At 30.1% G+C, this 16124-nt stretch overlaps 2 protein-coding genes and 2 long non-coding RNA genes across 6 annotated transcripts; 1 reads left to right on the forward strand and 3 right to left on the reverse strand.

The window, feature by feature from the left end:
* The first annotated feature begins 3567 nt into the window (after positions 1-3567).
* Positions 3568-4902, forward strand: LOC117134225. The gene is made up of 2 exons (XR_004458429.1): positions 3568-3909; positions 4617-4902. It is a non-coding gene; the product is annotated as an uncharacterized LOC117134225 (long non-coding RNA).
* Positions 4903-5045: 143 nt separating this feature from the next.
* LOC117134224 lies at positions 5046-6842 on the reverse strand. Its single transcript, XR_004458428.1, has 3 exons — positions 6777-6842; positions 5895-6425; positions 5046-5194 (listed from the first exon to the last, which is right to left on the reverse strand). It is a non-coding gene; the product is annotated as an uncharacterized LOC117134224 (long non-coding RNA).
* Positions 6843-7536: 694 nt separating this feature from the next.
* LOC103855143 lies at positions 7537-11791 on the reverse strand. 2 transcript variants are annotated; one of them, XM_009132100.3, is made up of 5 exons: positions 10068-10799; positions 9668-9915; positions 9326-9537; positions 8800-9058; positions 7537-8707 (listed from the first exon to the last, which is right to left on the reverse strand). In XM_009132100.3, the coding sequence occupies exons 2-5, from the start codon at positions 9905-9907 to the stop codon at positions 8417-8419; spliced, it is 1002 nt and encodes a 333-aa protein (XP_009130348.2). In that variant the 5' UTR covers positions 9908-9915; positions 10068-10799; the 3' UTR covers positions 7537-8416. The 2 variants fall into 2 exon arrangements, with proteins under 2 accessions (XP_009130348.2, XP_033148195.1); XM_033292304.1 differs by having other exon boundaries at positions 9668-11791.
* Positions 11383-15108, reverse strand: LOC103855144. 2 transcript variants are annotated; one of them, XM_033292306.1, is made up of 5 exons: positions 13611-15104; positions 13148-13395; positions 12802-13013; positions 12294-12552; positions 11383-12201 (listed from the first exon to the last, which is right to left on the reverse strand). In XM_033292306.1, exons 2-5 carry the CDS (start codon positions 13385-13387, stop codon positions 11911-11913), a joined length of 1002 nt encoding a protein of 333 aa, XP_033148197.1. In that variant the 5' UTR covers positions 13388-13395; positions 13611-15104; the 3' UTR covers positions 11383-11910. The 2 variants fall into 2 exon arrangements, with proteins under 2 accessions (XP_033148197.1, XP_033148196.1); XM_033292305.1 differs by having other exon boundaries at positions 13148-15108.
* Between the last annotated feature and the right edge of the window lie 1016 nt (positions 15109-16124).

Here is a 16124-nt window from a genome sequence, read left to right on the forward strand (position 1 = left end):
TGTCATATTTTTTGAAATTTTCTCAAAATGTATGTGCTAACCCCTACGAAAATATTAAGTTTTTGGTAAATGTTTTATATACTGAAGCCTATAATCTTTAGTGTTGTTTTAAAATTTCTAACCACATTCTACATTTGTATTAATGTATTTTAAGCTCTATTCATAGTATAAGGGAATCGTTATAACTTTTTTATCAATTACTTTAGTAAAACTTCATAATACTCCCTAAATCGATGGAATAACCGCTATAAAATCACTATTTGCTTTTAAAACGGAGACAACAAAGGCTTCAAACCTTTTTGAACATCATCATACGTTACTAGAGGATGAAACTATGAATTAAAAAAATATTGTCGTATTTTTTGAAATTTTCTCAAAATCTATGTGCTAACCCCTACGAAAATATTGAGTTTTTGGTAAATGTTTTATATACTGAAGCCTATAATCTTGAGTGTTGTTTTAAAATTTCTAACCACATTCTACATTTGTATTAATGTATTTTAAGCTCTTTTCATGGTATAAGGGAATCGTTATAACTTTTTTATCAATTACTTTAGTAAAACTTCATAATACTCCCTAAATCTATGGAATAACCACTATAAAATCACTATTTTGTTGAAAAACGGAGACAACAAAAGCTCCAAACCTCTTTGAACATTATCATACGTTACTAGAGGATGCAACTATGCATTAAAAAAATATTGTCGTATTTTTTGAAATTTTCTCAAAATCTATGTGCTAACAACCCCTACGAAAATATTGAGTTTTTGGTAAATGTTTTATATACTGAAGCCTATAATCTTGAGTGTTGTTTTAAAATTTCTAACCACATTCTACATTTGTATTAATGTATTTTAAGCTCTTTTCATGGTATAAGGGAATCGTTATAACTTTTTTATCAATTACTTTAGTAAAACTTCATAATACTCCCTAAATCTATGGAATAACCACTATAAAATCACTATTTTGTTGAAAAACGGAGACAACAAAAGCTCCAAACCTCTTTGAACATTATCATACGTTACTAGAGGATGCAACTATGCATTAAAAAAATATTGTCGTATTTTTTGAAATTTTCTCAAAATCTATGTGCTAACCCCTACGAAAATATTGAGTTTTTTGTAAATGTTTTATATACGGAAGCCTATAATCTTTAGTGTTGTTTTAAAATTTCTAACTACATTCTACATTTGTATTAATGTATTTTAAGCTCTTTTCATGGTATAAGGGAATCGTTATAACTTTTTTATCAATTACTTTAGTAAAACTTCATAATACTCCCTAAATCGATGGAATAACCGCTATAAAATCACTATTTGCTTTTAAAACGGAGACAACAAAGGCTCCAAACCTTTTTGAACATCATCATACGTTACTAGAGGATGCAACTATGCATTAAAAAATATTGTCGTATTTTTTGAAATTTTCTCAAAATGTATGTGCTAACCCCTACGAAAATATTAAGTTTTTGGTAAATGTTTTATATACTGAAGTCTATAATCTTTAGTGTTGTTTTAAAATTTTTAACCACATTCTACATTTGTATTAATATATTTTAAGCTCTTTTCATGGTATAAGGGAATCGTTATAACTTTTTTATCAATTACTTTAGTAAAACTTCATAATACTCCCTAAATCGATGGAATAACCACTATAAAATCACTATTTTGTTGAAAAACGGAGACAACAAAGGCTCCAAACCTCTTTGAACATCATCATATGTTACTAGAGGATGCAACTATGCATTAAAACAATATTGTCGTATTTTTTGAAATTTTCTCAAAATCTATGTGTTAACCCCTACGAAAATATTGAGTTTTTGGTAAATGTTTTATATACTGAAGCCTATAATCTTTAGTGTTGTTTTAAAATTTCTAACCACATTCTACATTTGTATTAATGTATTTTAAGCTCTTTTCATGGTATAAGGGAATCGTTATAACTTTTTTATCAATTACTTTAGTAAAACTTCATAATACTCCCTAAATCAATGGAATAACCACTATAAAATCACTATTTTGTTGAAAAACGGAGACAACAAAGGCTCCAAACCTCTTTGAACATTATCATACGTTACTAGAGGATGCAACTATGCATTAAAAAAATATTGTCGTATTTTTTGAAATTTTCTCAAAATCTATGTGCTAACCCCTACGAAAATATTGAGTTTTTTGTAAATGTTTTATATACTGAAGCCTATAATCTTTAGTGTTGTTTTAAAATTTCTAACTACATTCTACATTTTTATTAATGTATTTTAAGCTCTTTTCATGGTATAAGGGAATCGTTATAACTTTTTTATCAATTACTTTAGTAAAACTTCATAATACTCCCTAAATCGATGGAATAACCGCTATAAAATCACTATTTGCTTTTAAAACGGAGACAACAAAGGCTTCAAACCTTTTTGAACATCATCATACGTTACTAGAGGATGCAACTATGCATTAAAAAATATTGTCGTATTTTTTGAAATTTTCTCAAAATGTATGTGCTAACCCCTACGAAAATATTAAGTTTTTGGTAAATGTTTTATATACTGAAGCCTATAATCTTTAGTGTTGTTTTAAAATTTCTAACCACATTCTACATTTGTATTAATGTATTTTAAGCTCTATTCATAGTATAAGGGAATCGTTATAACTTTTTTATCAATTACTTTAGTAAAACTTCATAATACTCCCTAAATCGATGGAATAACCGCTATAAAATCACTATTTGCTTTTAAAACGGAGACAACAAAGGCTTCAAACCTTTTTGAACATCATCATACGTAACTAGAGGATGCAACTATGCATTAAAAAAATATTGTCGTATTTTTTGAAATTTTCTCAAAATCTATGTGCTAACCCCTACGAAAATATTGAGTTTTTGGTAAATGTTTTATATACTGAAGCCTATAATCTTTAGTGTTGTTTAAAATTTCTAACCACATTCTACATTTGTATTAATGTATTTTTTCATGGTATAAGGGAAACGTTATAACTTTTTTATCAATTATTTTAGTAAAATTTCATAATACTCCCTAAATCGATGGAATAACCACTATAAAATCACTATTTTGTTGAAAAACGGAGACACCAAAGGCTCCAAACCTCTTTGAACATTATCATACGTTACTAGAGGATGCAACTATTAAAACAAAATTGTCGTATTTTTTGAAATTTTTTCAAAATCTATGTATTAACCCCTACGAAAATATTGAGTTTTTGGTAAATGTTTTATATACTGAAGCCTATAATCTTTAGTGTTGTTTTAAAATTTCTAACCACATTCTACATTTGTATTAATGTATTTTAAGCTCTTTTCATGGTTCAAGTGAAATCGTTATAACTTTTTTATCAATTACTTTAGTAAAACTTCATAATACTCCCTAAATCGATGGAATAACCACTATAAAATCACTATTTGCTTGAAACCCAAAGACAACAAAGGCTCCAAACTTCTTTCAACATCATCATACGTTAGTGGAGGATGCAACTATGCATTAAAACAATATTGTCGTATTTTTTGGAATTTTCTCAAAATCTATGTGTTAACCCCTACGAAAATATTGAGTGTTTGGTAACTGTTTTATATACTGAAGCCTATAATCTTTAGTGTTGTTTTAAAATTTCTAACCACATTCTACATTTGTATTAATGTATTTTATGCTCTTTTCATGGTATAAGGGAATCGTTATAACTTTTTTATCAATTACTTTATTAAAACTTCATAATACTCCCTAAATCGATTAAATAACCGCTATAAAATCACTATTATGTTGAAAAACGGAGACAACAAAGGCTTCAAACGTCTTTAAACATCATTATATGTTACTGGAGGATGCAGCTATGCATTAAAAAAATATTGTTTTATTTTTTGAAATTTTCTCAAAATCTATGTCTTAACCCCTACGAAAATATTGAGGTTTTGGTAAATGTTTTATATACTGAAGCCTATAATTTTTAGTGTTGTTTTAAAATTTCTAACCACATTCTAAATTTGTATTAAAGTTTTTAAACTCTTTTTCATTGTATAAGGGAATCGTTATAATTTTTTTTTCTAAATTAATTTAGTAAAACTTACTAAATCTTCCATAAATCTTTGGAATAACCACTATAAAATCACTATTTGCTTGAAAAACAGAGACAACAAAGGCTTCAAACCTCTTTGAACATCATCATACGTTAGTGGAGGATGAAACTATGCATTAAAACAATATTGTCGTATTTTTTGAAACTTTCTCAAAATCTATGTGCTAACCCCTACGAAACTATTGAGTTTTTGGTAAATGTTTTATATACTGAAACCTATAATCTTTAGTGTTGTTTAAAAATTTCTAACCACATTCTACATTTTTATTAATTTATTTTAAGATTCTTTCATGGTATAAGGGAATCGTTATAATTTTTCATCAGTTAATTTAGTAAAACTTCATAATACTCCATTAATCGGTGGAATAACCACTATAAAATTCCTATTTTGTTGAAAAACGGAGACAACAAAGGTTCCAAACCTCTTTGAACATCATCATACGTTACTAGAGGATGCAACTATGCATTAAAACAACATTGTCGTATTTTTTGAAATTTTCTCAAAATCTATGTGCTAACTAACCCTACGAAAATATTGAGTTTTTGGTAAATGTTTTATATACTGAAGCCTATAATCTTTAGTGTTGTTTTAAAATTTCTAACCACATTCTACATTTGTATTAATGTATTTTATGCTCTTTTCATGGTATAAAGGAATCGTTATAACTTTTTTATTAATTACTTTAGTAAAACTTCATAATACTCCCTAAATCGATGGAATAACCACTATAAAAACACTATTTTGTTAAAAAACGGAGACAACAAAGGCTTCAAACCTCTTTGAACATCATCATACGTTACTAGAGGATGCAACTATGCATTAAAACAATATTGTCGTATTTTTTGAAATTTTCTCAAAATCTATGTGTACGAAAATATTGAGTTTTTGGTAAATGTTTTATATACTGAAGCCTATAATCTTTAGTGTTGTTTTAAAATTTCTAACCACATTCTACATTTGTATTAATGTATTTTATGCTCTTTTCATGGTATAAGGGAATCGTTATAACTTTTTATCAATTACTTTAGTAAAACTTCATAATACTCCCTAAATCGATGGAATAACCACTATAAAATCACTATTTTGTTGAAAAACGGAGACAACAAAGGCTCCAAACCTCTTTGAACATCATCATACGTTACTAGAGGATGCAAGTACGCATTAAAACAATATTGTCGTATTTTTTGAAATTTTCTCAAAATCTATGTGTTTACCCCCTACGAAAATATTGAGTTTTTGGTAAATGTTTTATATACTGAAGCCTATAATCTTTAGTGTTGTTTTAAAATTTCTAACCACATTATACATTTGTATTAATGTATTTTAAGCTCTTTTCATAGTATAAGGGAATCGTTATAACTTTTTTATCAATTACTTTAGTAAAACTTCATAATACCCTAAATCGATGGAATAACCACTATAAAATCACTATTTTGTTGAAAAACGGAGACAACAAAGGCTCCAAACCTCTTTGAACATTATCATACGTTACTATAGGATGCAACTATGCATTAAAAAAATATTGTCGTATTTTTTGAAATTTTTTCAAAATCTATGTGCAACCCCTACGAAAATATTGAGTTTTTTGTAAATGTTTTATATAGTGAAGCCTATAATCTTTAGTGTTGTTTTAAAATTTCTAACCATATTCTACATTTGTATTAATGTATTTTAAGCTCTTTTCATGGTATAAGGGAATCGTTATAACTTTTTTATCAATTACTTTAGTAAAACTTCATAATACTCCCTAAATCGATCGAATAACCACTATAAAATCACTATTTTGTTGAAAAACGGAGACAACAAAGGCTCCAAACCTCTTTGAACATCATCATACGTTACTAGAGGATGCAACTATGCATTAAAACAATATTGTCGTATTTTTTGAAATTTTCTCAAAATCTATGTGTTAACCCCTACGAAAATATAAAGTTTTTTGTAAATGTTTTATATACTGAAGCTTATAAACTATAGTGTTGTTTTAAAATTTCTAACCACATTCTAAATTTGTATTAAGGTATTTTAAGCTCTTATTCATGGTATAAGGGAATCATTATAATTTTTGATCAATTAATTTAATAAAACTTCATAATACTCCCTAAATCGATGGAATAACCGCTATAAAATCACTATTATGTTGAAAAACGGAGACAACAAAGGCTTCGAACATCTTTAAACATCATCATACGTTACTAGAGGATGCAACAATGCATTAAAACAATATTTTCGTATTTTTTGAAATTTTCTCAAAATCTATGTGTTAACCCCTACGAAAATATTGAGTTTTTGGTAAATGTTTTATATACTGAAGCCTATAATCTTTAGTGTTGTTTTAAAATTTATAACAACTTTGTACATTTGTATTAATGTACTTTAAGATTTTTCATGGTATAAGGGAATCGTTATAATTTTTATCAATTAATTTAGTAAAACTTCGTAATACTCCCTAAATCGATGGAATAACCACTATAAAATCACTATTTTGTTGAAAAAACGGAGACAACAAAGGTTCCAAACCTCTTTGAACATCATCATACGTTAGTGGAGGATGCAACTATGCATTAAAACAATATTTTCGTATTTTAAAAAAAAAAATTCAAAATCTATGTGTTAACCTTTACGAAAATATTGAGTTTTTGGTAAATATTTTATATAATGAAGCCTATAATTTTTAGTGTTGCTTTAAAAATTTTAACCACATTCTACATTTGTATTAATGTATTTTAAGATTTTTTCATGGTATAAGGGAATCGTTATAACTTTTTATCAATTAATTTAGTAAAACTTCATAATACTTCCTAAATCGATGGAATAACCACTATAAAATCACTATTTTGATAAAAACGGAGACAACAAAGGCTCCAAACCTCTTTGAACATCATTATATGTTACTGGAGGATGCAACTATGCACTAAAACAATATTTTTGTATTTTTTGAAATTGTCTCAAAATCTAAGTGTTAACCCCTACGAAAATATTGAGGTTTTGGTAAATGTTTTATATACTGAAGCCTATAATCTTTAGTGTTGTTTTAAAATTTCTAACCACATTCTAAATTTTTTTCAAGGTATTTTAAGCTAAGGGAATCGTTATAACTTTTGTTTATCAATTAATTTAGTAAAACTTCATAATACTCCTTAAATCGATGGAATAACCACTATAAAATCACTATTTGCTTGAAAACGGAGACAACAAAGGCTCCAAACCTCTTTGAACGTCATCATACGTTAGTGGAGGATGCAACTATGCATTAAAAAAATATTATCGTATTTTTTGGAATTTTCTCAAAATCTATGTGTTAACCCTTAAGAAAATATTGTGTTTTTATCAATTAATTTAGTAAAACTTCATAATACTTTCTAAATCGGTGGATTAGCCACTATAAAATCACCATTTTTCTAGAGAAACATAGAAAACAAAGGTTCCAAACCTCCATGAATATCATAATATGTTAGTGCAAGATGAAACTATGCATAAAATCAATATTGTCATATTTTTTGAATTTTCTCAAAATCTATGTGTTTTTAGTGTTGTTTTAAATTCTCTATATATTCAAGCCTATAATTTTTTGTGTTGCTTTAAAATTTCTAACCACATTCTATATTTGTATTAATGTATTTAAAATCTCGTTCATGGTACATTGACATCTTTTTAATTTGTTTATCAATTAATTTAGTAAAACTATATATAATCCTAAATCAGTGGACTAACTATTATAAAATCGTTATTTTCTAGAGAAACATAGACAAAAAAAGGTTTCAAGCCTATTGACCATCATTATATGTTAGTTTAGGATGCAACTATGCATTAATAAAATATTGTTATATTTTTGATTTTTTTCAAAATCTATATATAAACCCATACGAAATATTGAGTTTTACGTTAAACGTTATATATACTGAAGCCTAAATTTTTTAGTGTTGTTTTAAAATTTCAAACGCATTCTACATTTGTATTATCAAATGAAGTTTTACTAAATTAAAATTTCTAACATATTCTACACTCGGTAGTGGTTAAATTATCAAATGACACTTTTTTGTATGACAAAAAAAAAATTAATAACATTTTTTTTTTGAAAAAAGAGAGTACTAGTTAAGAAGAAAAACATTAAGATGAATTCGGCTTGACAAGCCTAATCTTTTTGGCTTGCATTGTTAGTACTTATGTAGTATGAGATCTTCAGAAGTAGATCAGTTCACTTTGATTTATCAAAATATCCATGACATATCAAACATACAGTATATTTTTATCAAATCGATTCATGACATATCAAACATACAGTATATTTTTATCAAATCGATTCATGACAAACTATAGTGGAGATTTTTTTTTTTTTCATTCAACTACAAGCGGTTTTGATAATATCTTCAAAATGCTGTTTCTCATGGATAATAAGATGTCCAGCTTCTGGGACTTGATGAAGTTTTATCCATGGCAGCTTATCACATATATAGAGTAAAGCCTCACGCAAAATTTGTTTGTCTTCGAGTGCACACCAAATGTGAACCGACCCTTCGTTACCATCTGAAAACGGATTGAGCAATTCGGTTGGATCAAACTCCCAATTTTCAAAAGAGGCAATGATGTCCCGTTGCATGCTCACATATTCGCCTTGTCGTAGAGCGGATTCCTGGAACACATATATAGAAGTAATAGCTACATATAATGAATCTAAAACTACACAAACTTATTTAATCAATTAGTAGATGCATGCAAGCTTACCTTGATATAAGAGTGTTTAGTGTGCTTATCCGCGAGTTCTATGTCGCGCTCGGTCATCGTTGTTAGGGGATTCAGATTAAACGGTGAAAACCATTTCTGCGTCAACCACCAATATAGCAACCACGGAAGGTAGTGTGCAACTCGAAATGTCCATTGGTTCTCAATTGGTAATTTCTTGAGCGCTGCACTCAATAGGTTTTGAGGCATACGACTCCACCAAAAATTCAGTAAGGGAGCCACAAACGTTGCTCCACTTAATCTATTGTGAGAGAAATTCACATTAATTAGTATAAATTATATAATCTCGAGTGTCTAAGTCTTTAACTTTATAAATGCAACATATTCTAGTCATGTCTTCTAATTAATACAAAATAAAAATTTTGACCGTTAGAATTTATGTAAACCCACATATATATAAGATAAACGGTAGTTTTACTTTTGATAAATATAATTTTAGATATTACTTTTTAAGAGATTGATGATATATATATATATATATATATATATATATGTACGATATACATACCTGTGAGGAATGTACTTGAGACAGCCGTAAACTGGATAAGCTCCGAGTGACATTCCTAAGACATGGAACTTTGGACCAATTTGCAATTTGTCTGCGAGTTCTTCGATGTCGTATGTATCCGTTTTTATTGTTCGTGATGGATGAGCATCGCTTTCTCCATAACCAGCTCTATCGAAGAGCAAGAAGTATATCTCGAATTCATCAATCATTTCCTAAGGCCATATGAGAATTGTATTACGATATAAGAAAATCATCAAAAACACACAATTTGTTTATAACATCCTGATCTCCTTAATTATTTGAATATGTAATCACTAATTTATTCTTTAGTATTAAAATTACCTCTGTGATTTTTAAATCTACTAACTTGGAACTTCCATAACCATGGATGATGATTATTTTATTTTTGGCTTTATCTTTTGGAAACCCTAATTCTCTGTAGGCTAAATATCTCCCATCATTGAGCTTAATTCTTGAACATATCTCAGAAACATTCTCCGGCAGCGGAATTGGTGGCGGAGGTTTTATGGACTTGTAGACATGATAGCCTATTAAACAGACAACCATAACTAGAAGCAACATCGTTTGACCTGTATATTTGATTTGAAGGAACATTGAAATGAGTACCTTAAATGCTTAGAACACAATATGATAGCTTATTAAACTGCAAAATTATTAGAGTTTCTTAAAATATATAAAACTGAAAGAAGTTGATACATAGATAATTGTAAATGATACGAACAGTTATTTAGGAGAGGCCCGAGAGGAAGAGAAACCCGAACTGGTGACTTATTAGGAGATGGAAAATTAATGTGAAGTGATGGAATATCTTGCCCAAGTTAAATAATACCCAGAATAATACTATTATAATTCTTTTTTTGCTGGCAAGCTGACCTCTTTTGTTACACATGTATTTCACTCTTTTCTCTTTGTTACAAATGTCTTTCTATTTTTCAACTATGTTGCGTATACACAATCTTAGTTTTGAATTTATTACAGATTTTGGATGAATAAAAGAGTGAACAAATAGCTACTAAAGATTTAACATTATCCTTCTTAAATTTTGCTTTAAAAATGAAAAACATTAATTGCATATTACATCTTTAGTTTTTTATTACTAATAAAATAGCTAATATTCCATCTGATTCAAACTAGTTGGTGTTTGAATCATAAAATTATGTTAAATCTTTAGTTGATGACTTTTATTCTTTTTTTTGTCAGCTTTATACGTTTTTTGAATTAGTCAAAACTAATCTAACAAATAAAAAATCATCTAATAAAATATAAGTGGTCAAAAACACAAAATAACATTAAATATTTGTATATAAATCTTAAAATATCATTTAAATTGAAACAAAAAAAACCTTAAAACATCAATTAAAATTAAACATAGGGAGTAATTATGAAGAAAAGTATTACATATCATTCTTAAATTTTATTGTTTAAAATGAAAACATTGATCGCTTATCTACTTGTTTAATTAGTTTTGATTTAATAAAGCAACTACTAATTAAAGAGAAAAATCATTATCCTTTTACAAAATTTACTATTGAAAATGAAAACATTGGGTTCTTTGTTTAAAGGGTGTGTAGAAACCTCTTTGCAAAGTGTCATAATATTTTGTTGGTAAATTTTAATGTAGAAGCTTTTTAACGTATTTTACATTAACTACCAGTGGATTTGGTTGTCTTTTTTGCATTTACTTTTTCATCAATTGTGCAACTCCCGTCATTAATTTTGCTTTTCATATCTTTTTTTTTATCAATTGTGCAGCTCCCGTTATAAAGTATTGATTTTTTTTTTTTGTCAATCCATGCATTACTTAAGTTCAAAAGATAGAGACTACACCTCGTGGAGAGGAGATTGTTGGAGTTTCATACAAGGTTGATTTTGCTAATATACTTTTTTGTCAAGTAGCATTTATATATAATTTTTTTTGTAACGCAGCATTTATATATAATATACTTACAAAAAGGTTTGTATAACTTCCTTCTGCTTTTTTCTATCATCTTTGTATATAGAAGTCGGTTTTAATATTTCTTCTGGCTCACATATAAATCTTTTGTTATTAGTACTTTCTTGGCCTCTCATTGATTTGTGGTCGATTTATGTCAGATTGGTTTCACCAGCATTTTGCAAACTTTGTACTGTTTAAATAGCTGAATCTGGTTGGACAAGCCTAATGTTCTTGGCTCTGATTGTTAGTATTTTATGTAGTACGAGGGCATCTCCAACCCCACTTATTTTTCACTCTAAAATAGAATTTTGAGTAAAAATGTTCCAATGGTACTATATTTTTCAATCTATAATAGAGTGAAAAATAAGTTTACTCCAAATATAAAGTATCTTGTTTTTTTTTTGTCCATCACTCTATTTTCTATACTCTAAAATATAATATTATTGGAGCAAACTCAAACTCTATTATAGAGTTGCTCTATTTTAGAGTAAGCCATTGGAGATAGTCTGATATATTCACTAGAAGTGCATCAATTCACTTTTATTTAATAAAAATATATATGTCATATCAAACATACTGGATATTTTGTCTAATTGATTCAGGACAAACTGTAGAGGTTTTTTTCACTCTAAGTACAAGCGGTTTTGATAATATCTTCAAAATGCTGCTTCTCATGGATAATAAGATGTCCAGTTTCTGGGACTTGACGAAGTTTTATCCATGGCAGCTTATCACATATATAGAGTAAAGCCTCACGCAAAATTTGTTTGTCTTCGAGTGCACACCACATGTGAACCGACCCTTCGTTACCATCTGAAAACGGATTGAGCAATTCTGTTGGATCAAACTCCCAATTCTCGAAAGACGCAATGATGTCTCGGTGCGTGCTCACATATTCGCCTTGTCGTAGAGCAGATTCCTGGAACACAAAAAGAGTAATAGCTACATATAATGAATCTAAAACTAGACAAACTTATCGTATAATTTAGTTATCAGTTTCTACATGCTTACCTTAATATAAGAGTGTTTTGTGTGCTTGTCCGCGAGTTCTATGTCGCGCTCGGTCATAGTTTCTCTGGGATTCGGACTAAACGGTGAAAACCATTTCTGCGTCAACCACCAATATAGCAACCACGGAAGGTAGTGTGCAACTCTAAATGTCCATTGGTTCTGGATTGGTAATTTCTTGAGCGCTGCACTCAATAGGCTTTGAGGCATACTACTCCACCAAAAATTCAGTAACGGAACCACCAACGTTGCTCCACTTAACCTATTGTTAGAGAAATTCACATTAGTATAAATTATATAATCTCGAGAGTCTAAGTTTTTAGGTTTATAAATGCAACATATTCTAGATTTCTAGTCATGTCTTATAATTAATACAAAATTAATAATTATGGACGTTAGTGTTTATGTAAGCCCACATATATAACATAGGTGCGTAGTTTTACTTCCGATAAATATAATTTTAGATATTACTTAAAAGAGACTGATGATATATAGTGTACGATATACATACCTATGAGGGATGTATTTGAGACAGCCGTAAACTGGATAAGCCCCGAGTGACATTCCTAAGACATGGAACTTCGGACCAATTTGCAATTTTTCGGCGAGTTCTTCGATATCGTATGTATCCGTTTTTACCGTTCGTGATGGATGAGCATCGCTTTCTCCATAACCAGCTCTATCGAAGAACAAGAAGTATATCTCGAATTCATCAATCATTTCCTAGAAGCCATTATAGCCATATGAGAACTGTAATATGATATAAGAAAATTATAAAAGAACATACAATTTAGATCACCATGATCTCCTTATTTGAATATGCAATCACTAATTTATTCTTTGGTATTATTACATACCTGTGTGATTTTTAAATCTACTAACTTGGAACTTCCAAAACCATGGAGAATGATTATTTTATTTTTGGCTTTATCTTTTGGAAACCCTAATTCTCTGTAGGCTAAATATCTCCCATCATTGAGCTTAACTCTTGGACATATCTCAGAAACATTCTCTGGCAGCGGGATTGGTGGCGGTGGTTTTATGGATTTGTAGACATGATAGCATATTAAACCGACAACCAGAACTAGAAGCAACATTGTTTTACCTGTAAACACGATTTGAATAAACATTGCACAGAGTACTTTATTTAGATGGTTAAAACATAATATTATATATTAATAGTTTCATTATACAGAGGACATCATATGAAATTAGCAATAGTGATCATTGTAATGATACTGTAAATTCCGAAGTAGTTAATAGAAAGTTTCTTGAAAGGAAAATGAAAGAAGAAGATATTTAAAAAGAAATATGCGTGACCTGTTGATTTGAGAGATGCCAAAGTAATATGAAATCGTGAGTGATAATATCGATGGCCTAAGCATCTTACCAATACCTATATATACCGACCATGAGACAAACAAAGGCTAAAGCTAAGTAATTAAACAAATTCTGAGGAAATGCAACTTACGCGTTTAGATTTGAACAAAATGGAAAGAAATAAGATATTATATCTGTATAAATAAATGATCAATATTCTTTAGCATGAAAATACATACTGATCATGATACATAAGTAACATCTAACTACGCACATGCACTTAGGTGATGGACAAGTATCAAAATAAATTAACAAAATGATAATTAAATACCACTAGATATAATTTATGTGCTTTTTAAGACTACAATTAAGAACTAGTACATGAATGTATGGCGTATGAATATGATTGGTGTTTCCTTTGCCGACACTATAATTAATGTTTGATATTATATCTAAACCTTTGTATATACCTGAAAAACAAATTTCGACATATCCAATGACTCTTTGACAGTAGCCTAGACTCCAGAAATGTGGATTTGTTTCTAAATTTCATAAGATATACATTGTATGAGGTTTAAGGATGTAAGATTTTAAATTTATGTATACATGACATTTGTAAGGTGGAAGGGGTTCTCTCTCTTCTTAGAGAGAGAATTTTCTCTCTACTCATCCCTCTTAACTCTTTAAAATCTTTCAGAGGGAAGTAGATGTCTCAACTGTTCGCCGGTTTCTTTTTCCGGTTATATCTCCTGTTTATCGGGCTTTTGACTCCGGGAATCGGTGGCTTCTTTAGCACTTGATTCGCTGGCTTTTGACTCCGGGAACTGATGGCTTCCTTAGCATCATCTTCTCCGGCTTTGTTTGCGGCGAGATACCTCTTTGGTTTATCGCTGGTTTTGTTTTTTTGTTGTCCCCCTTCTCTGTTTTCTCTTGTGTCGATTGCCTCTCGATCTGAATCTCCAATTGTTTTTTCCTCTCCTTGGTATAGGTAGTTGCATCTTCAAGCTTATCCGTATCTTTAAAGATGCCTGGTGTAATTGTGCAGGAGTATTGTTGTTTTAGATCGATGATGGCAATTGATTTCGTTCTTATGAAGCGAAGAATCGTCGGTTCTTAGTCTACTGGATTTCATCCTCTTTTGACTACTCCGATTGATAGTTGCCGGTGGTTATCGGAAGTTTGGTCCCAGTGATAATTTTGGAGTCTCCGGCGTGCCTCTCTGTCGATGGAGGAAGGAAGATTATCCAAGCGTCGACGCGTGTCGTCTTTAGGTTTCACCTTCGTACACGTAGTGATGATGGATCCCGTGCTTTCCTTGTCTCCTCTTTGGGTTTGCCCATCTTTGGGCCCGTTGTAATTAGTGTGCTGGGCTTTGTTTAGCCTCTTTGTAATAATGTTTTAAAGTTTAATAATATCCAGATGACAAAAAAAAAAAAGTATACATGACATTTGTATAAACTATAATCATTTTTAAATTGTGTTAAATATTTTAGTTTTTTTTATGAATAAATATTCTTTTCTATTTGTAAATAACTATTATTTTTTCTACGATGATCAATAAATTTAACATTTCGTCTAAAAAAATATTTTTTTTTGTTTTTTTTTGAAACACCGTGTAAAATATTTTAGTTAATTTTTAATTTTTATGAAAATGTTAAAATGATATTTTATAAAATGGGAAAAAATTATATGAGGCGCTTGTTTGAGCTGGTAGAAAAATGGATCACTTGGTTTCTTTGGAAGAACAGGAACAATCTGATGTTTGAAGGAAAACAAGCGGGTTTGTTTGAGCTGGTAGAAAAATGTTTTGTGGAGTCGGAGATGTGGAGTTTAGCGCAAATGGAGGAGCAAAAGGAGGACGCTGAAGAACGAGGTAATGGCACGGCTTGCCACAAAAGATGGGTTCCTCCTCCGAAGGGTTGGTTAAAATGTAACATTGGCGTCGATTGGATGAAAGGCATTTGTTTGGCTGGAGGAGCTTGGGTCTTAAGGGATGAGAAAGGCAAGGTGATTCTTCATGGGAGAAGGGCATTTTCTGAGATTGGTAGCCTTCATGATGCAAAACTGCAAGTCTTGGTTTGGTCAGTGGAAAGTATCATATCTCATCACCAAAACAAGGTGATATTTGCTTTAGACGATGGCGACATAACTCAAATGGTTCTTAGACCTAAAGCCTGGCCAAACTTCAAAGGAGAGATAGGGCTTATTATGGGTAAATTATGTGGTTTTGAATGGTGGAGATTGGTGAAGGAAGATAGAGCAAACAACAGAGGAGCTCTCCTCATTGCTAAAGGAGTAACCAAAGGAGGACAGACACAGTCATATGTGGCAGCAGGACCTCCTGCGTGGCTTCTAGGTTGCTTTGAAAATGAGGAAGTATCATCCTCTGTTTAGGTGCTTGGGTAGGTTTTTTTTTGGAGGTATTTTTTGGATGGGGTATAGTAACTGGCTTGTGGAGCAGTTCTTGTAGGGGAGATTGTTGTATTCCCATAGGTAGTGTCTGCCATTGTTGGC

The sequence above is a fragment of the Brassica rapa genome, chromosome A05, assembly GCF_000309985.2.
Source record: "Brassica rapa cultivar Chiifu-401-42 chromosome A05, CAAS_Brap_v3.01, whole genome shotgun sequence".
Classification (NCBI taxonomy): Eukaryota; Viridiplantae; Streptophyta; class Magnoliopsida; order Brassicales; family Brassicaceae; genus Brassica; species Brassica rapa.